This window comes from Mesitornis unicolor, unplaced genomic scaffold, assembly GCF_000695765.1.
Source record: "Mesitornis unicolor isolate BGI_N332 unplaced genomic scaffold, ASM69576v1 scaffold2948, whole genome shotgun sequence".
Classification (NCBI taxonomy): domain Eukaryota; kingdom Metazoa; phylum Chordata; class Aves; order Mesitornithiformes; family Mesitornithidae; genus Mesitornis; species Mesitornis unicolor.
The window spans coordinates 51,096-73,641 of NW_010200967.1; the positions used below are offsets into that span (position 1 = coordinate 51,096).

A 22,546-nucleotide genomic window follows, 5' to 3' on the forward strand; every position below is an offset into this window, starting at 1 on the left:
GAGTGTTCATTCTGCCCACAAATATATAGTTACACCTAGAGCTATGCTGAAAGTTTTGTTGAATTAATATAGACCTACATATTTCAATATTGTTTTATGTCTGATATTAACTCCTACTTCTTGTCAGTACCTAGCACCTTTTACATGGTCTAAATTGTCTTCCCTGTTCCCTTCATTGTATTTGAAGCGGATTATAACAGATATAGTCCTAAAAATCATACTTTTTCCACCTTAAATTTAGATGGAATAGATGTGTTCATAAGGGAGATTTTTTTGTCTTAAGTTTACTACTTAAGAACTCATTTTTATAATATACTAGATAAAATCAACTATATGTATTTCTTGCATTAAACCATCCTCATATTATCGAAAGGTATTGCCAGTATGGATTAGCTGTCTTCAAAGATTACAGAGACACAGACAAGACTGTGGTATGTGGAAGGAAGGTGTCAAGATGATACCATTATGTTCTAGCATGTTTCCAGAAAATACAGGATCTACCCTTTAGGTTGTGATTTAGGGAGTTGTGGGGGGTGGGAAGAAAAAAAACCAAACCAAACAACAAAACCACATGCTATACAATAATTTCCAGCTATTTGAAATTCAATACCATAGCACTTGCTATTGCTTTCCTCCTAGTTTACTGAAAGGAGACTATAACATTTCTTCCACATTGCAAAAGATACACAAGACAAAATGAAAAAAACATACTAATACAGTTAGCAGAATGGGGCCTTTGATGATCCATAACACCACTCCATTTTCATCATCATCCCAACATCTGAAACAGCAAACAAAACCAGTCATGTTATCTATCCTATGTGAGCTTTTCACAACACATGTTTTTTTCACGACGTAGTGTTTATTTCTCAATCAAAACTGGAAGACTAAAAATTTTTTTCTCACCTATTCGCGTATGAATTTTAAAGGTTAGAGGCACAACTTTGGAATATTTTTTCTTTCTGATGTGTTTTTAATCTCTAATTTTCCCTGTCAGCAAATCAAACTACAATACAAAATAGGACATCCTTGATTTTCTTACACAGGCTCTGACTTACCCAGTATTTTGTCGATGGATTCTTGTGAGAACCCAAGCAAACATTACAGCGGTGGGAGCCCCTGGAAAAATCAACATGGAACACAAAATAATTGTTTAGATAGCATGTCCCATGAAAACTTTATTGCAAGAAGGTTCACAGTACAGCAGGTTGTTCAGTCAATGGGCTAGAGAATTTTAAATTCCTTTATAAAAGATCTTAACTTGCAGTTGAGAGAAGAGGGGGGAAAGACAAAAAAAAGGTGGTAGAATGAAATCAAAACAAAGGAGAAAGGGCGATGTTGTGAAACTATGTTTTTGAAAACAGCAGCTAAGAGTTGCTTGAAGGTTTGAATGTGAATTACAAGCACTTGTGAAGCTGGAGGAATCACTTATTTAGCTAGAGCTCTTTTGTGAATTGTGGCCAGCATGCAACCCTTCGTACACTAGCTGGAAGAGTTCACATTTTTGTCCTGAGAAACAATCAATTGATGAGCATTGCATGAAAATTTAGCTAAATCCAGAAATTGGTGATTTCTAGCCTCGCTTTCTCACTGCTTATCCTTCTACATTTGTGACAGAATAGTTATTTCGGTTTTGGTTGTTGGTTTGTTTTTCTTTTTTTTTTGTTTTTTTTGCAAGAAGACCTATAAACTAGCAATTGCTTTTCCTCTCCTTCTGTGGAATTGAGTTTCAAAAGACTAAGTGACTTTCCAAGCTGCCATAAATATGAAGCAGATGACATTTTCACTGATTAATCTATAGAAATACAGGTAATATCTTTCTAAAGTATCATTTGAGATCTGTAGGAAAGGCCCATAAGTTGTACTTCCTCATTTTAGATCTTTTATCAAGGCCTTAAAGGTGAGACCATATTCAGTTCAAGTTATCTTATTAATTACTGAAGAGAAATATTCACATCCCATATCACCTAAGATCTGAGTCGCCCCTGAGATGTCTCTCAGTTTCCATTAATTATAGAAGAAAAAGAGGTTTACTACATTATTAATTGAGGTGTTTCTTTTGTTATCTCAAGTTAGCTGTGATTAATCAGGGTCTCAGTATCTAGTTTCAGGCAATCATAATTGGAAAAGCTCCAAATCAACATCCCTTTTATAAAGTTCTGATTAAAATGTAATTACATAAAAAAGTCTGAGAATCTGAAGATGAAGGATAAATTACTATTTACTTCAGGAGAATTTGGATTTCATTCTTAAGCCAAAAATGTTAATGTAACAACTCAATCTGGATGCCTCTATTTTAGAATAGCCAAAGTAAGGTACAGGAATATCTGAGTCACAGTAAACAATTCTCTGCAGTGAAAGAAATCTTCTGTATTATGTCCACATATTCTGACAATGAGAGATAATTTTAATTGCTCTGTAAACTCAAAAGATTCCTTAAAGCCAGAAGGCCTCTGAAAACAAAATAAAAATAGAATTATTTGATTCCTAAGCCTAGACTCCTATGATTTAAGATACACCTAGATAATTCTGCTTACTAATAGAAAACCATTAAGTTAAAGTTAGCCACCCAAACTTCTTTAGTCAGTGGGAAGGCAACTTGTTTTCAAGATATTGTCCAGCTACACTACTCGTCTTCTTGAGGACTGGATTAGCTACCACCATGGCATGCATACCTCGCTCTACTGACTGCAGGAGAAAACTGAAGAGATAATTTATATTACATGAATAACTTTCCAATTACTGTAGTTGCATGAAATTAATTCCAATCATAAAGATGAGTGCTTCAGTCTTTTGAGTTAGGCATATCACAGTGCTTGTCGTAATCTATCCTATACTCTCCTTCAAAGTTTTGAACCCTATAAATATCTCAATAGAAGAAAGACAGAATAATGGCATGGTTTTGGTATAGTAGTACTGGATGATTGGACAACTTTCAGAAATGTAGCACTTTTGATAGGCATTTTTTATCTCAGAAGAAATATTTTATCTGGTTCTAAAAGTAAATGCAGATACTAAATGACACAAAGAGGAAAAGAGTACTAACCCCAGCCAGTGAATATGAACCACCATACATACTGCTTGTCTGAAACAAAGGTCAACAAAAGCAGTGTTTGCAGGTATATCCCTTCTATAAGAAGCCAGAAGAAATTGGCTAAAATACTGAACTGAAAAAATGCCACAGCCATCTTACAAGAAACCTGGAGATACAGAGGAAGAAAAAAAGCATATTAGGTTTACTCTCCATTGTGTCTAGTTCTTTTACAAGTATCAGCAAAATTACCACCTAAGAATGCGGAAACTAATAGAAAATTTCAGTAGGTTTGGGATTCCATCATTTCAATTGACTTTAGTTTTTTGAAAGGGGAACAATGACCCTGCATTACAGATTAAATTCTTTACCAATATAAGTTGATACAGCTTCATTAGAGTCAACAGACCTGTACTTTATATACCAAAGCTGAATGCAGTCCCTAGCACTCTGTCTTTGGGTTTCTGCAGTATTGTTTGCTTTAAGATTTCAGTACTAGCAAACTAAAGAGAAATTTGTTTAATAAATCTCCATATTCTCTTCAGGTCAAGAATTAAGTGTTAAATCAAGGGTAAAAGAGAGGGGAGGTTTAGTACCGTTGACATCAGGCAATGGTCCATAGTTTCATCTGCAAACAAAACAGCATCTTTGGTGAAAACAGCAATTGCTCTCAGGATAAAGGAGACAAACAGGTGCATATGAATGTAATTCCGTGTACAGTGGAATTTTCTGGCAAGGGAAGAGAAAACAAAAATTGTTCTTCAAGACAAATTTCTCATGGTCTCATCAGAACTCATATGGGAATATAGGGTGACTGCAGACACCTTCCAAAGCAAACAAATAATCTGGCACTATTTGAGAGGGAGCTAGACACAGGGGAGCAGAGCAGCTATTATCTGTTTAAGCTAATAAAAGTGTTAATATAATTGCCCTTGAATCACCACACATTTAAAGGAGATGCCAGAAGCAGAGAGCAACTCTGGGACTCTTGGACTATATTGCAATACCTTCTAATTATTCCAAATAGCAATTTTTTTTTGTTGAACAAGCTCTTCAGACCCTTTTTGGCCATTGGAGAAGAGAATATTGAGTGGGTATCAGTCACATGTTGTGAGATGGTTGCCAAAGAAGTGGCTGCCTTATCCTCAACTGCATTACCCTAGATTGCCCTGTGCATGGTTTGACCTTGAACTGAAGAAATATCCTTCCAGGACTGGAAATATTAGTCTCTTGGTCCTGCGTCCCTCTATAAGTGATACGATCTCCAGTTATGAAGCTGCTTCTGTGCTCTGCACTCTGGTCTGAACAGTAAGCTTTAAGTTTTTGTCCAAGCACGTTGGAACTGCTCAAAGCAGGATCCATTTTCTAATACCCAACATCACCAAACATGATATCTGAATTTCTTTAAATCTCCTTCTATAGCTCCCAGTTATGGAAGCAATGGCCTTTCACATAGAGAATGGACACCTTAATATGGCTACAGATTCAGGGCATGAGACACCTAGTTTCTGCAGAGCATGTCCTGCTATGCACTGGAGAAATGCTTATTTTATATTATTAGAGACAATAGGTTAGAAGATTTCCTCTTTATGGTAAGATTAAAGAGGTAGCTTTACTTTTTAACATCTGCAGGGAAATGACACAACATGAACAGAAAAGGACTCATTGACAAAAAAAAAATCAGTATCTGAGAAGAGTTTGAAAATAATAATATAAAAATCCACAAAACAAAACCACAGAAGGTTTGAGAGGAATTAGGATGAGGCTATCTTGACACATCCTGAAAAGAGACCAATAATTTTTTTACCTGAAGGCAGCAAAGACAATTAGAGCTGTAATGAGTGAAGTCACTGATGCTGCATAGCCAGCAGTGTAGACACGCCAAAATGCAGAATAATATGATTTCTATGAGAAAAAGAGAACACAGACCAGTGCTGGTGGTTATGCAGCATGCATGCTGGTATGCTTATTTCACCAAGATACACTTTCCCTTAGTAATCAGTCCCATCACCTATGTGTTGCTTTGCATGCATGAGATCTGCTTCAGGTTTTTCCCTCTGTCTCTAACTCACCTTTTTTCTTTTGAATCCTACCTAACCTTACACATGAGACAGGTTCCACAGGCTCATATGAAATAATGACCCCTTTGAGTGTGTTCAATAGAAAATGTTATTCTGGTTAAATAACTACATTTTCTCTTGTAGGTACATAAAGACTCTAGGGCACTGAAGCATGCTGATGGGTGATTCGTCAATCTGTCGCTTTAGATTTGGGCCAGATTATCCTGTTTAGCTCAAAAGACTTTCCCATTGATTTTAATAAGTGTTATTTTACATAAAAAGCTATAGTTAAAAGAGAAATAAAACTTGTAGTTTACAGATGAGGGAACTGAAACACTGGGAAAGAAAGTCATATCACACTGTGGAAGTAGGCAACTTAAAGCCAAGAAAATAACATCACAATCTTTAATTCTTTGAACAATTCATTCACCAACTGTATTCTGCAACACTATAAATTCTTTACGGTTCATTTGTTTGTTTCTTTTGCATTCAAATAGCCTGTGTCTCAAGAAAAATGAAGCAAGTTTACGCTGCTTTAGCTATGCAAATTTTATTCTCATTCACTACATCACCTAATTATTCCAAGTCCCAAGAAACTAAATTCTCTGAATCCAGGCAAATTTCCTCCTTGCAAATGCAATGGACACTTAATTCTTTAGTTGATCCAAACTCTGTTTATCCAAACAGCAGAAATCCAAGGTTGAGCCAAACAATTAGCAATTTTAAATAGATACATAAATAAATTATGAAATGTGGACAACCTAGGGATCATCCTGGTGTTTCTGAAACAGTCCTAATCTTTTATACAGTATTTTCAAAACACAGCTGAAAATTAGAAAACAGGTTCTTCAAAGGGACAATTAAGTATTTTGATGCATTTTTATGTTTTTGTTGATAGCTAAAAAACACTATATGCAGAAGACATCACAAGTCCTCACTGCAGACATAAGATACAAAGCAAGGGTTCTCTTAGAAGATAATACAGTCTTCTTCCTTATGTCCTTATGTTTACAATGCAGTAGAGCTTACTGATACTATCTTTCTTTTATAGACCTCATGGGTTTGACTGGAATAACAAACTAAACACAGTGGCAGCATAGACATGATCTTTGCTCTGAAATCTTCCATAATGTTAAAATGAAAATATAGTCCCATATATAGTCAGTGTTGGCCAGCTACAAGCTATGCCTGGCTTAGCACAAGCCAGAGATTACCCGGAGAAGGTATATATGTAGGTATATATGTAGGTATATATGTAGGTATTTTACATATAATATAAAGGTATTTTATATATAATATAAAGTATTTTATATATAATATATCTAAAAGGTTTTAACATAGCCCTTAAGGTGAGTAATTACTGGGTTCTGTCAAGGCTCAGATATGTGGGAGCGTCCAACTACTCAGCACACTCAGAAGAGGATGCTCTGGAGGTGTCCACCAGCAGGAAATAAAAAACTCACCTGATCCTCAGGCCCTTTACTGGAACCTTCATCAAATCCACAGGCAATGGTGTATGGTGGGAATGGTTCTGACCAATATGACTCCTGTGTACAGTTTCTCTGAAGGAAGCCTTTAACGGTAAAATATATCAGAGAATGAATTAGAAGGGGTAGGGGGATGTGTTATTTAAGTTTTGACAGGAAATAACAAATGTTTATTCCTACTTTGATACTTAAGTTAGGTATTTACAGGTTGAGTCATGTTCAGCAAGATTAGCTACAGACTTACAATATTCTTTATCATTTGAAAAGTTGAGGCAGATGTTCTCATTCATTTGAAGATGCAGTGGGACTTCTACATTTCATATAGAAAATTCCTTATGCAAATTCATTCTTTACACAAAGGAAATCAAATTATGTTTCTATCCCACATTTACAGCATAATTTGTGCTTGTGGACAAAGCCCTGAGCCACCTGATCTAGCTTTGAAGTTAGTACAATTTTTTAACTTGGTCTTACTCTGACCGGAGGATTGGAAAAATGACCCCAAGAGGTCCTTTCTGACATCAATTATTCTGTGACTTTATAAATCAGTGATTCTCTGGCATAATTATACTCCTTTACAACATCAGCAAAGTAGTGCAATTATCCATATTTTTTTAGATCACCAAAGAGACTTAATAATTCAATACACCATTACACAAAAGAGTGCCAAACATTGACCATAATCCAAGATGTGGATCTGGATAATGCTGCATGTCATCTGACATAAGATAGCATTGTGAATCAGGAAAATACGCTAGTTACTGATTCTTTACTTATTAGAATCGATCTTAAAAATATATAGGGATAAAAAGAATAGGAAAATAATCTTGCCATGAATATTGGTGATTTCTTCAAAAAATCTTGGACAAGGAACTTTAACTACTTCTCCAAAAGTGGCTTTGGGCCAGCAGGTTAGACCATCCCAATCTCTGGCACATCCTGAAAAAAAGGTGCCTCTAAATAAAGAAACACACACAGAACATCACACAGTTGATCTTCCATAATGAGATTGTCAGTAGCTTTCCCACTAATTCACATGCATGAAGAAGAGCCACAGCAACACATGGAGCTCTGCAAATGAAGGATTGTATTGTTTTCCTCTTCTTGAATGCATCATCGCTCACATATGCACTTGATATTCCAGCTGGACCTTTCTCCCCTTATATCATGAGAGAATGTACCTGAAATACAAGCAGACAAAATCTGAAAGTCAATTCCACTGGTGCTCTTTCTGTTGTCGAAACCAAAGTCACTAAAATCACAATACTGAATAATTATTAGCACTTGAGATTTCTCATTACTTGTTTCAGAGTCTAACTGAAAAACATTAGATATAAAAATTCAGCCTTTGCCTCTTGATTCCGTGCCTAAAGTCTACCAATCTCATATGACTTAAAGGAAATAATATAAGGTGTGAAGTCCTGGTCTTCAGAAATCAGTGGTATTTTTACAACAGACTTCAACAGGGATGACATTGATCCCAAACTAGAAGAACATCTCCCAGCATCACATAAAATAAACATCATCAGGAGTACGTCTGACCGGTTGGCATTTATGTAGTTCCTTACAGCAGAAGTTACTAGCCGATGATGCAGGGAATACTGTGAGTCTGATAACAAGGGTTTTCAGAAGTTACAGTTAGTCACAGCTTTGTCACAAATGCATCACATTGAGACTTAAGCTGTGGTCATGCAGTGTCTGTTGGCAAGTGAGTGTGGGTGCAGCACAGAAAAATTATCAGCTTGTAAAGGTGCCTGAACCAATAAAAAAAGCATTGCGCTGCAACTGAAACCAATCTCTAGATAGTCGTAAGGTGGTCATAAAGCGGTGCATGAGTTTCATTTGGTAGGTGTTTATTTTCTTTCACTGATTCTTTTCCGTTTCCTCTGTGACTGATGACAAGGTAAATCTAAAATTGTCAAGAGCTGAAATGTGGAAGCAATATTACTTGCCTGTAGCTGACCAAAGTTATTCTTGGGCTTCTGAAAGGGTAGTCCTGAGAATCCCCCACAGCATCATCCTCATATCACCCTTGGAAGGATGAAATTCTTGATATCCTCAATTCACCAGATGGGAAAATAGAAGTCCTGATTCATTATCTCTGATTTTAATTGTCTAAAATATGTTAGCTAATCTTAGCTACGTTCCCTCTATAATCAGCTGAAAGACACAGGAACTTCCAGTGCATGATTCATCCCATATATTGGCGGCTCCTTTCTGAGAACATGATGAATCAGTCACCGCAAATACCTAGGTCTCTCTGATGGTTATAGCCTAAACAAGGCTGCTAATTTTCAAATTAATAAAGTCAGGTAATACGAGTCTCACTTAGACATGCAGTGGCCCACACACATAAGCTTAGGAACTTAAAGGTTCCTTCTTAGAGGGACTATAGTACCTCTGAGGAGTTAGGTTTAAATATCTATCATATTTGGCGATGTGGGATGAAAAATGACAATCGGGTGACCTTATGTAGGAGTGGAACCCGTATGTTTTATATCTTAGATCCGGCTTTATTTTCAATAACTTCTGCAGTTTATATCAGAGAAATGACTGAGTGCAGAGGCAGCAAGCCAAGTTTTTCAAGAGTCTAATGACTGTCCAGGTCACCTGAGACTCCAACAAGACAACTGCAGTAGGAGTTGTACCAAGTAATGCTGGCATCATAGATATTTAAGTCTTCTTCAGTAACCCAGGACTCATTCTTTAGACAGTTGAGAATAATAAGCATTTTTAGAGCATGATTTGATTGACCTATTTTGCACATCTACTTCAAGATGAGAGGAATTACACTCTGGACTCTACTGATGACACTCATTAGACACTGCTTTGTACAGCAAGATTAAAGTGGAACTACATTAGACCAAAAAGTCTGCAACAGAGACTAAATCCAGCTCAGATTCTCTGTTTGTGCTGAGAAGTAACCCTGTAAAAACTGTGATCCTTCCTGAAAATTGAAATGTAAGCCAGGGACTTTTACCAAATGTAGTCTAGTTTATAAATACCCCAGATGAAATATTGGATTGTTTCTTCAGATCTAATGTTTCATTTTGAACTATATTGAGAAAGGCTGTAAATATCAGAACATGTTTTCATTAATGTTTTTCCATCTCTAGGGAATAAAAGATGGAAAGGGGAGCTTTGAGAAGATCAGAGTTGACAAAGTTCAATATTTTTTAATAGTTTAATAGACAGTTGAGCAGTTTTTATTACTTTTAGCGGCCTTTGTACAGAAAGGATTCCCAAATCATGTAATTATGTTTCTGGTGAAAACAAGAATACTTGAAATGCCACATTGTACTTTTCAAATAGAAAATGTATGTAATAAATCAGTATGAAAAATGCCTGATTGTTGCCAGGAATTTTCTGGGGTTACTGGGTGTTCCAAGTGCAAAATGTTTCCAGGAGGTATTCTGGACTTCATTAAAGAGGAGGAAAAATACAGCTACTATAAAGTAGGCAAGTACAAGAACGATACCAGGCATTGAACTGAGTGGAAAGGCTGCAGAAAAATAGATAAGGAGATAAAGAAAGTAACTTAGGGCTAAGTCTCTAGATTTCAGTAGGCTGCTAAAGACAGACTTTCAGGTGTTTGCAATACATCTATTCATACCAAGTGCATGAAGCATCTTTGTGTCAAACTCCTTTGTAGAAAATGAACATCTGATATTTCATGCCAACTGAAAATATCTCACTGAGGAGGATTAATACTTTTCTAGGCAAAGGTGGCCAGAAAAAAAATGTGACTGAACTTCAGAAAGATTTTCAACATTTTGGAATTTCACTTTGAATCAATTGAAAACAGGTAACCACAATACAGTAAGATCAGCAAAGAGAACTGCCTACATAGCATTCCAAAAATATTTTATAAGGTCTCTGAAATGTTAATTTTAATTTTCAAAACTTATATTTGAGCATTTAATAGATTTCAGAGCACCACCACAATAAATCTTCTTAAACAAAGAAACAAAGAACCTTAAAAAATATAGAAATATAATATTTTGAATAAGTTTAGATTATTTTTTTCTTCATTTTTTGGGCAAAAGACTTTTTTACCAGATAGAAATGATTCTTAACACAATATATTTTCAGCATGCTTTTCAATGTCTTCTTTGGAAGCTTATTTGGAGTTTTGGATACAGGTGAAGTACACACCAAATACCTTAGCAATGTTAGACATTCCAAGCAGGGCTTTTCCTTCCTTAACTAAGCATCTAAACTTGTCAGAGTCTGAACCAATCATCTTAGTCTCATTCTGTAGCTAGTGAAGATATATAGGACTCCAGAGAATGATTTATCTCATCCTAAAATAAACATCTAAACTAAAGGCTATGAAAAATGTTCTAGGGACACCCATCTTTCTCCATTTATTTTAAACATGCCAAAGAAGTCAAATCCTGACATAGTTACTGAGCCTTTAAAGATGTCCAGTGATGGATGGATGTCCCCAGCCAAACGATGTAAAGCCCCAGCCTATAGAAGGAGAATCACTTCAAGCTATTAGGAAACCAATTCAAAACAGGAATGAAATCTTAATTCAAGAGAAGAAACGGTATCTTCACACTGTGCCCTTGTAATAAGACAAGAGATATTCATATCTGAGCTTGACAATCAGGACCATTACCTTTAAGATCAAGTGAAACAGTTTCATTCTTTTCTAAGCAGAGAGCCTCCTCTTTCACCACCTGCTGGAATATCTTGCATTCTGGGTGGATTCCCTCAACCTTGGTGAGAGAAAGACAGAATAAACCAAGAATTTCTGTGATTATTGGAATAACAAGAGAGAGGTTTCTTTCCAGTTTGTACCTCATGGCTGATACTTTTTGGACCCAAGAAAGTGAAAACTCCAGCTGAAGGTTTTTCTGCAAATAGGACATGTAAATGGCAATGAGAAAAAGAGGCTGTGATCTCATATGTTTATCAATTTGTATACGCATCTGGATATGCAAATTCATGCGAATTCTTCTGAGTATCATAACAGTCAAGTTCATGTAACAGCTCTTCTCCAATCTGGACATTTATACCACCTTAAGTTCACAAAACTTAAATGAATTTCACAGTTTTTGGATCTCCACCTCTTTGTCAACTGGCCAAAGTTGGATGAATCCATCAGCTACAGGAATATTCACACAGAGTCCTCCAAACATACACGCAGTGTGAATGTATAGATATTTCTTCCCCATAAAACAAATAAAAACAAATAATTTTTAAAAAATACATGTTGGTGAGGGTTTTTGCAGTTAATTATTTTGGATGTTCATAACTATCTATAGGCAAAATATTCCTGTTTTTGGGAGCTCCCAAGAACCAAGTTTTCTTTATTGAAGGAATTAGCCCTACATGTGACAACATGTAATTAAGTCAAGACTTCTTAATTACACTTCAGAAGGGAATGCCTGCTCTGCTCTGATGCTGATACTAATAGAATGGACTTCCAATCTACTCTGGGATCTTGAGATTATAGTGCTATACAAATCACTCTACTGAGAGAACAAGGTGTAAGCTCTTCCCTTCTGAATGCACTGTGCATGATTATAAAAACAGAAGGATTAAATAGGAGCAGAAATTTTATGCCCATTTGAGCTAAAATAAGAAATACTGAAGCCCAAGAATTTACAGAAATTAAAAAAATAGTAGTCTTGTGCATAGTCTAATCAGGTTACAAATTTTTATCAACCTATTATTTAGGATGCTACACACTCCTTAGAGAGAGAGGGTTTCCATTTTACCAGATGAAGAAATGAGAAAAAAATAATGACTTGTTTTGGAAACTTAAGGAATTATATTAATCTCAGAGGTTAAGATACCTACATTTAAACAGGTAAATTGATTTCTAGACATCAGTTGTTGAACTGAGTCTAGATTCATCTTCTTAGGTACACATTCTTAGTGTCATTTAGGTGCTGTCATATATTTTGCTTGGCCTCCATCTCCCACTCCAGAAAGTTTCATTCCCTGTAGTCCTGCATGATATCGGCTGTGATTGTGAAAATGTTCTCAATACTCTAAAACAGCCCAAAATGAGTGTCTCTGGAAAGGTAATTAAATTCTGAGAAGGTATCTACAGTGTCAGTGCCTTCATGTAACTATGTCATTTGGGCTTCTTTGGCAGTCTGTGGGAATAGAAAGGATATCTCACTCACCCAGGAATGGTTAGTGCCATTTGGGATGCTATAGGGTCTATTAGTCTTCTTGTGTAGATTCTGTGTTAATTCTGATAGCCCCATATAAAAGTCTCAGGCACATTACTTGATATTTCAAATAATTTTACACACCCATCTTTACATAACTGAATTAAATCTAGAATCAACAGAGTCAATAGAGTCAAAAGAGTCTAGAAAGCAACTGGATTGCAGTGAGACAACTGAATACTGCACAGAAGCCTCCTTTGAGATATTTGGATTTTCAAGACATTGGGAGACTTACATGGAATAGGGCAGAAGGTTTGTTCTTTTTCAAGCTGTGCTATTCAAGGCAAAGCCAGAAGCTCAAAGGGTACTGATTTTAATGGAAATGATGGATTGAAGGCTTTCTGATACATTTCTGAGGAAGACTGTAGGCCATTCTAAAACTCTAATGAGTTTCAAAACATAGTACAAATGAAACATCATTGCTATATTACATTTCAGTCTCAGGAAGCTGACTTATTGGCCTTCAGAATGTTTTCAGTGAGCACTTCAACCAGGACTCCTCCACAAAAACTTTACTGGAAGTCATATAGACTATTACATCTTAGCAATAATATCTGCCTGGGGGGGGAATAAAAGAGCACAGTTTTGTCTTTAAAAACGTTTAAAACTTCTGCCTACGTTTGGGTTTTAAAGTAGCATGGACAGACTGCTTTTAATTATGAGGCCCTAGAGATAGTTCATACATCCTAATATTAGAACAGAAAATGGATTAAGGACACTGTTTGAAAAGAAAATTAAGTCATGGTTTTTTTCATATTCCTCCAGTGGGTAATTTGAAATGTGTTTTATAAATCAGCATGAGTGACTCTTAAAATAGTACTTCTTGCTGTTCAACTATAGTAACACAATTCTGAAATGCAATTTTTCAGGTATAAGTAGGCTCCCTGCTCATTGCTCTATCTTTTAACATACATTTCACTTTGCATTCAGCCTACATAACAAATTAATTATTTGAGTAGTAGTAACAAAATGATTGCTACGTATATCTTTCACTTTTTCAGATTATATACATAAATACAGCTGGACAGGAAATAAGTAATTTCTTCACTTTCTGGAATTTCTGGACTCTATTACTGTTGAGAAATTTTGTATCTGGAATGTTCTTAAACTTGATGTTTAAGTCATGACACCTTATTATCTATACTGAATCCTCTGGCAAAAGGTTTGAAAGCAATGGCAAGACATAACCCAAAATGAAATCAAACCCATGAAAGGAGATTTGAAATGCCTTTGAGAAACAAGCACTTGGGAGAGATGCATTAACACAACTGCCTCCTCATGCCAGAGGTGCTGTGAATGGTGGAAACAGACACATAGTTAGTTTTGAAAGGTTTCAGAGGAGGAAGGGTTATCTTTCTCCAAAGGCCACTTAAGCAACAGTTGCAGCAGATGCAGGTGGAACATAAATGAGAGACAAAGCAGCTGAGCTCTCCCAGGTCATACAATGGACATTGAATATGTGTGCCAGACTGCCTGCTGCTCGAAATAGGCTTCATGTCCTTTTTTCTCTCCTTTGGCAAATCTATACCTTTTGAACCAGACCCTCAGTCACCAAATTCAGCAGAGCTGCCCTGAAATCAGTGGACTGTTATTTGTTTACAGTGGCTGGGGAAGCCCATAACCTACTCATGGGTTACCTACCCACCCCATGTACCTCATTGGTTTCACACATGAGAAAAGAATTGCCATCACAGATCAGATCCCTAGTTAATATACTCCAGACTCCTGCCTCTTGAAAACAGTAATGAATTGACAGAAAACATGATTTTACAATTTCTTCTAGAAATCCTGATCTACTGCTGGTGATGCTGACCAATGGTGAGACTGTAGCCAACATTACTACCACTGATAGTGAAGCAATTAGTCAGCATGCTCACATTTTGTTTGCTTCTGGGTTACTGGATTTGGAGTGGGAGTAGCTACAGCCACCAGAGCCCACAGTTTTTGTTATAGGTCAGTGCACAGGCTAAATATTACTGACACTTCAGTGTTTGAAAATCAATATCAAGTGCAATAGCAGATGTAACCTACAGATCATCCAATAAGAAGCGAAAATGAGAGCGGTGGTGGTAATTAATGGTCTTGTATCCTTACCGGAAGTTAAAAAAAAAAAAATAAATTACACATATACAAGAAATTGAGAACAGTGATGATGCTTCAATTTGTTGGTTGTCCTAAGGCTTAAAGAAAAAAGGAAAACATTAAGCCATTTTACAGTTAAAGAAAACCCTTCTGGGCAGAACATTACTAGTGATTTGTTGGATATGGCGTACTTATTTTTTGTTATTAATCTCACAGTGCCTTGAAAATAAGTGTTGCTGCTCTAATCTGCCTACAATGGTTAAGAAAGTAGGGGCTCTGTATTTGTTGCAGTTTGAGAGGCATCTGCTGTAATGACTGAACTCTTGTAGGAAAAGAGTAGCTCCTGTTCACTTTAGAAAATGATAATTTAGGAACCAAAACAAAGCAGAGATTTCAGAGGCAGGGATGTCCAACCTGATGTAGTCTTCACTGCCACAATAATAAGCCTAAGAGGTTTTAAGCTGTTACTTCTTGGATCAACATTTCCTAGTAGCTAAGCAGTAACCTGCCATGAACCTTACTGAAAATCACAGTGGGATGCCTTCACCCCAAGGCTTATACGGAAAACTTAAAGACTTTTATGTAGTGTTGTAGACAGCACTCAAGGAATGGGGTTTTGCATTGCTGAGCATCACAACATGAAGAACTTTTTGCTGGCTTGAACATTAGTGACCAGCCAAGATTCACAACATCATGTTAACTCTAAGTCCTAACTACTGAAGCAATCTTAGCTGGAAGAAAGCAAACACAGAGTGAATATTAAAAATTTACCTATGGCAGGTGTGGGCATGCTAAAAACCTGAGACACTTCAGAGAGCCATATTTTGGGCTTGTGCTTACTTTTGATTTTTTTTTTCTTAACATCTATATGGTTATTGCATTGAAACCTTAAGTAGCATTCTCACTGATAGTAAATACAACATTGTTTTCTATTTCCTCTGTTACATGATTCTTTATTTGTTTACCCAAATCTGAACAGAAAAATCAACCTAATGTACTTTGGGCTTTGATTTGTTCATGTTTATCAACATTGGACTTAACAAACACTGGTAAAAGAGTTTTTCTAGCGACATCTTCATGCCATACTTAGTGTAACTTAGTTAAAAACAATCTTTCCTGAGACCCCATCCAAAGATGGTGCCCCTAGACTGTTGTGGTGGTAGAATAACTGTAATTTAGATGTCACATGAAAGACAGACCTTCAGTCATTAAGAAGTCCATTAGCATGCTTAGGGAAAACTAGGGACATTATCTATGCTCTCTGAAAACAAGGGAAGTGCTTCGAAGCTGGACACTGAATATATTTGTCTCTTTTGAAAAAGCAATTCAATGGGATGAAAGAGACAGAAATAAATTAGTAACCCTTAGTCTTTCTGAAAATTAATCAAAAATCAAAGAAGTGGCTGAAATCATTGGCAAGGTGAGGAGGTTTTAAGAACTTGAACTATCTTTCCAGTGGTCTGGTTCAGTTTCCAATGCAGTGCAATCCCAAAACCTCACAAATAGGTTTTGCGTCAAGTGCATAAATCATTTACTAAGAATATTCATCACTGTTCTTTTTGCCTGTCTCTACAGCTTGCATTCTAATCTCAGATCTCATCTCAGATCTCCTCTGAAATCATCTCTGTACTCCCTGTTCTCCCTGTCTGTGCTTCCCCTGTTCAATTTTTCTGATATGACTCTGATATCCGAATATTTTAGCCTTCCCTTATACAAAACCAGAGTTGTCTGCCATTCATGTCACACACTGACTCACAGCTTGGACGATTAAAACTCAGCTGATATTTTAGGATATAGAAAGGCACAGCAAAGACATTCAAAACTCCTGCATTCCCTGACCATTTTTAACTGTGGAATGAGGTGTTCAGTTGGTTCTGAAAGTTGGCCAGTGATGCCAAAGACACAGTCCAGAGAACCAGGATATGCTCTGAAATGCATACATTTATTTCAACTGAAATGTTGATAAACAGGAAAGGCTTATACGATGGAAGAAGGCTTATTAAAAAGACTGAACACAGGTCAAATAACTGAAGAAGACAAAGAAATCGTCAGTCTTTTTTATAAACTACTCAGATCATTCAATGTATCTCATCAAAATATACCATAAGATCTGCCTCATTCCATCTGCATAAGTCCTTTCTCAAAGAGACAAGTGCTAATTAGAGAGCTTTGAGACTGGGAAAAACAGGTCATTAAAGTTGGCTAATTTTCACATACGGTTTGGAGGGAGTTTCGACCAGCCTCAAGCTCCATGAGCACTTGTCCATTTCAGTGCAACTACATTCACAGTCACCACAGTAAGGATCTTCCTACCCACAATGGCCTGGAAGTAATTCTGGGATATATATAATGTAATATATGTAGTATTATGTTCTTTCAGAAAACTACAAGTAATTATAAAAAGCAACCAAGGATTTCTTATGCAGCGAGAAAGTCCACTGCTCAAATGTGCTTGTACATACAGATGAGCATCCACTTTGTTTCTTCTATACCAAACACACTCTGATTTTGACTGACTGTAAAGCATGAAGTGACCACAGCAGTGACATGACTCCAGCCACCAGCAACATGTTTAGTTATTGTAGACAGCCCTGCCCTTGACTTGCAAGCTCTGACACAGTCTTGATCCCAGAAGCGTTCAACCCCGAAGTGAAAAACCTATTTCCAAGCTTTCTTTTCAGCCAGTTAAATAGATTATTTCAGGAGTCTTTTTCACTGAAAATGACTACCTAGAGGACATTTTCAGTGTTTGTTTTATCTTTCTAACTTGATTACCTATGGAACAAGAGAAGCTGAGACACTGATTGCCTTACAGTCATTTAGAGGAATATCTTTTCAAGATTGATTTTAAGACATTGGAGTAATGCTTGAATGCTCCTTTTTGTGTATTGGAGTGTATTTATCTGACTATATTTAATTGCATAGTGTTATATAGAACAGTATTTGCTATACATATCTATCCATGTATATCAATATATGCATTTACTCATAGGTATTCTGTTTGTGACAACACAGTCATACTAATTTATTTTGCTTACAAACCCTATGTAATTAATATTATCTTGAGAAAAATGAAAACAAATTTATTAGCTGTGTGCTAAATTTGGCAGAGCATTTAATTACCACTAACACTTAAAGAATAACAGAGCACTAATAACTGAGGATCCTCATTTCCTGCTATTGCATGTGTTCCTCCAAATTAAAGAGACATTTCTCCCTTCCTACATGTTGTTCGCCTAAAGGTGGGGTTCATGTCACCTAATCCCAAAGAACTGAAACCTAGATGTCAAAGTCCATCAGCAAGTTCCCTCAACAGAAGCCACAGCCATTGTTCTTGGAGTGTTTCCGTCTCTTCCCAGTAGTATTGAAGGAGCCTAAATGAGTAGCTTTAGACAAGATCCCTAATTTTAGACAGACAACTTTAGATGATTAATCTAAACCCCTCATCAAGCCTCTCTTAATGATCAATGAAGGTAGACAAGTGGTTCCAGTGAAGGATTCCTCCTACCTCTCAGACACCTATTTGAGGACAGTGACTCACTGTGCAGGAGCCTGTCTCTCTTCATTAACTCCCTTCAGGCTAATGAAACACCTAATCAGATTCTTCCACATCTCCAGTTCCCTGTGGAGGGGAATTTAAGGTCTGCAGGGACTGAATTCCTAGAAAAAACATGCATGTCCCTCCACACAAATTAGCTAATAGTGGTGATATCAGATATTTAGGTACTCAGCTTTGTTTTACTGGAAGCTCAGCATCTTGCCAGGGGTTTGAATCCATGTGCCTATTACCACAAGAAATACTTTGTTAAAGCAAATGTACAGCTCAATGATAAACCATCTAGGTTTCCATTCTCACATCCACTCATTAGATCAGACTGAACCCATTCCCCAGAAACATGAAAAGCTGCTACATGTTTGAAGAAGAAAGCAAGAAGGACGGTGAATGCTGAGTCTTTTTCTGTCCCCCACCCTCTGTTTCCTGAGACTTTGAACTCTTTAAGACAGGAAAAGTAATTTTTAAGCATTTTAGTACCCACTGCTCTCTGTTCCTTGTCACTTACAAGCTAATGGTAATTTTTAATGTCAAGGACTCTCTTCTGCAAGGTACAAAGTATATCCTGCAACATACATCTCCCTGTGGAGCTGATAGGACGTAAAAGTACCCAATTTTACTGAGGAAGTTTTCAGGATAACCTTTCTGGTTTATTTTCATATCTGAATAAAGAACTATTTGCAGAATCCACACTAGCATTATTTCTCTGCTCTGACATGATCCTTTAAAATACAAAAGGACTGTGTACTCAATACATCCTATGGGTCTCTGGCCTTCCCTGACTGCCTCACTTAGGCTGCAAAGCTTATGATAAGGCCTAGTTTGAGACTTGAAAACCACAGATGTTTAGAGCACTGACTCTTACCAGATATGTAGTTAGAATTCATATATGAGCCACAGTTTGAGGCCAAAAGCTATGTAGAACATGCCGTTTGTAGAATTACTTTTATTATGGGCACAGCCTTCTGCAATATGCTAAAACATTAAAATGATGCGTGGCAGCCCACAGATGTGCATGATACATCATGTCAGGTTAGCTCCACTCTGCTGACAGCTGCAAGAATAAGTTGTGTCACTATTATGTATAAAAAGATTAGTCCAGATGCCAAGGTTACTCTACCTGTAGGAGTCTAACACTTTAGGCTGACAAGTTTTCCCTCGGGTATATTATTATTATGGGTATTGCAGGGTGTTATGCATGATAATAGCTATAAGTGAGAGAGTTTACGTAGCAAGGACTTATATCCCAACACTTTACATATAAAGCTGTGTAAATACAGAGGAAAAAAAACAAGTTCCAGAGGATGTGAAGTACAGGTGTGAAAACATACATACTATCTTTCACCTTTAAAAACTGAAGGGTCAAGAGCAATCAGCAGCCATGATGGCTCTCACTAGAACCAGTGGAACAAAACGGGCTCCAGAGGAATATCCACCCCATCTGTCTTTCTCAGGACAAGTTGAAATGCCTCCCAGGAAGGTGGATATCTACCCTTTGACTATAATGGGAGTCTGAATCCCAGCCTACACTGAACAATTACCTGTGAAATGGTTAAAGTTAGAATTAATGAGTTCCTGAGAATCACCCCTTTAGGAAGGTTCCCAAACACTTCTCTGAGACTGAAGATTGGGGGAAAAGAGGATATCTGACTGTACTTGGACTTACACTAGCTTTTTCTAACCAGGCAATGCCAGTAGTAAAGCACAGGGCTTAGGGAGGGATATATGTGCTTGAATTGTGCCTCTGTGCTCATACATCTTCCCCAGTCTTTAATGTTACAAGCTCACCTGCAGCTTGTAGTGCATTGCAGAAATAAGATTGTTCATGCTCCTGCTTGGTGATATTATGAGCAGATGCCTTCAGCAATAAAAACATCAGTGCCCTTTCAAAGAGGCAAATGTCCCATAACTATGAGGAGGAACTATTCGTGCATAGTTATCCTCTTTCTTCAGTAAAGTTGCCTTTCTCAGGACAGCTAGGACAGCAAGCTGTCCACTTCTGCCCTTCTAAAGCTATGCTACAGCTACTCTGATTCAGGGATGCTTTTCTGTCCTTTGGAAGCTGCAACTCTAATGAATGAAAAGACATTTACTAATGGCATTTTAGGGCTGAAAAAATTGTAAAGAAAAGAGCTGGGTCAAACCTTTAACTCAGCAATATTTTTTTCCTCCCCCTTTATGTCCCTATCCCCTCTTTCAACCCTTTCCTTATCTTTCTACCTCCTCCCTGTTAGGAGAAAAGTTACCCTACCTCTGCAGACATCTCCCCTCCCCGGATCCTGCAGGGCAGCGGCAGAGCCATCCAGCTGTGGCCAACAGTGCCAGAAGCCAGATGTGCGGTGCCCCATATCCACCCCGGACCCCGAGGGGTCACCGCCGGGCACTCACCAGCGGCAGCAGCAGCCAGCACAAACTTCGCATCCTCCGCAGCAGCCACCGGGTCCTCTCCGCTCCCTCCTCCTGTTATGAAGCTGGCAAAAAACCGGGAAGCTCAGCCCGCCTCCACCTGCCCAAGACCCGCCCCGGAGAGCCTTGCACCTCCCTTCCCGAACACCCCGGTCCCTCCTGGATTTGCCTGGCACTTTTCCGTTCCGGAGAGTCAGGTTTGCAGGGGAGGGATGGAGATTCTCCAGCATCTTCCTGGAATTTTGGACCCACCTCTGTGAACCTGTCCTCTGGTTACCCACCTGCCCAATTGTGGAGAGCTGAAGCTTGTTTTTTAGGGTGTATTTGGAAGCAGATGTTCTCTGTGTGGAGAGATGCTGAGTTCACCCCTCCTTCTGCTAATGGGCCCATGCCCAGTGGTTGGTGAAAGCAGGTTCTGGGTTTTCAGTAAGTCTGACATTGTAGTATTCCCTGGGGACTCCTAGAGATGGAGTTTCTGGGTTCTGGCATCCCTCTCCTCTTGGATGGAAAATTTTAAGCAGTGACAGAGGATTTCCTCCACAAGCTGCATAAGATCTTTCTGAACCTTGTGTTACAAAATGCTTCCAATGTAGCCTTATCTCTTGGTGCAATAGGTAAAAACTAAAGCCCTTCTTGCCTACACCTTAGATTTTCTGGGGGAAAGAAAATAGAAGATAATATTATTTTAAATGTCAGGCACCAGTTCTGGGTTTTGCCATAGTAAATATTGCACCAAGCTCTTTGCAGGACCTGGGAGAGCAGGAATTGTGGACATGAGAAAAGCATTTATTCTTGATAAAAATCTAAATGCTATTTCATATCCTGTTTATCATTCATTATTTCCCAATGGTGTTAAGCACAAGAGTTTGGTATAGACAGAGTAGAACTAAGGCTCACCTAGGTTACCTCAAAATAGGCATCAAATGTCATTTGAGGAAATACATATTTTTCAGCTTTCTTCATAACTGTTGAGCTCTCCTATAAGTGCTATATCATGTTTGCCAGCGCCACCTAAATATTTCAGATATACAAGCACATTTTGAGTGGCTTTCTTTACTTATGTTTAAGAAACTGAATCATGTCAGTGGTATCTGTTAATTTCTCTCTTTGCACCTTGATGGTCCTGACAAAGTCACTCTGTTGTAATAGAAATCTAAACAGTTTGTGCATGTATGGACAGCTGCATTAAAATGCTGAAATGTGTGCATTTTGAATCAGGATGTACCGCACCTTAGTCTTGCAAATCAAAGGAAATTTGGTATCAAATTAAGTGGTATACCCAGGCTCATGCTAGAAAGAGACAGTTCATTCTACAACCTGTACCGAATAAAGAGGGAGACAAAGGCAAAATGTTGTGGGATAACATTTGTAATCTAATTCTCATTTACCACCTCTTTTCTGTATGTTTGTCTTTCATGACTGTACAGATTAGCCCCAAATGCTACTCCAAAATTCAAGTCTGTTATAAAATAAAGAGATTGAAACCTAAAAAAAAAAATAATCACTTGAAGTGTGATACTGACTCGTTTTCTCCATCTATAATGGATGAGTTAAAGCTGTAGTCAATTCTCATTAGCCAATAAGGTGGTTCTCATCACTCTGAGACAATTTTCAGGATCCCACTACAAGGCAAGAACCACTTAACATCAGATAGGTCTTAATTCTAATGCAAAGGAAAATGCAAAGTACAGGTCTATCAAATACTCCTTGGATAGGAACAGGTCATAATTCCTGCT

General features: G+C 37.6%; 1 protein-coding gene across 1 annotated transcript in view; it reads right to left on the reverse strand.

The window, feature by feature from the left end:
* Window positions 1-20,855, reverse strand: part of LOC104544893 (vasoactive intestinal polypeptide receptor 1-like) — a 25,742-nt gene extending 4,887 nt beyond the window's left edge. The window contains exons 1-9 of the mRNA XM_010189896.1: window positions 20,793-20,855; window positions 11,203-11,302; window positions 7,410-7,517; window positions 6,555-6,664; window positions 4,839-4,936; window positions 3,628-3,760; window positions 3,047-3,200; window positions 1,059-1,119; window positions 712-781 (exon numbers count right to left, since the gene is read on the reverse strand). Coding sequence (XP_010188198.1) covers window positions 712-781; window positions 1,059-1,119; window positions 3,047-3,200; window positions 3,628-3,760; window positions 4,839-4,936; window positions 6,555-6,664; window positions 7,410-7,517; window positions 11,203-11,302; window positions 20,793-20,825 — 867 coding nt within the window. The 5' untranslated portion in view covers window positions 20,826-20,855. The remainder of the gene's footprint in view (window positions 1-711; window positions 782-1,058; window positions 1,120-3,046; window positions 3,201-3,627; window positions 3,761-4,838; window positions 4,937-6,554; window positions 6,665-7,409; window positions 7,518-11,202; window positions 11,303-20,792) is intronic.
* Between the last annotated feature and the right edge of the window lie 1,691 nt (window positions 20,856-22,546).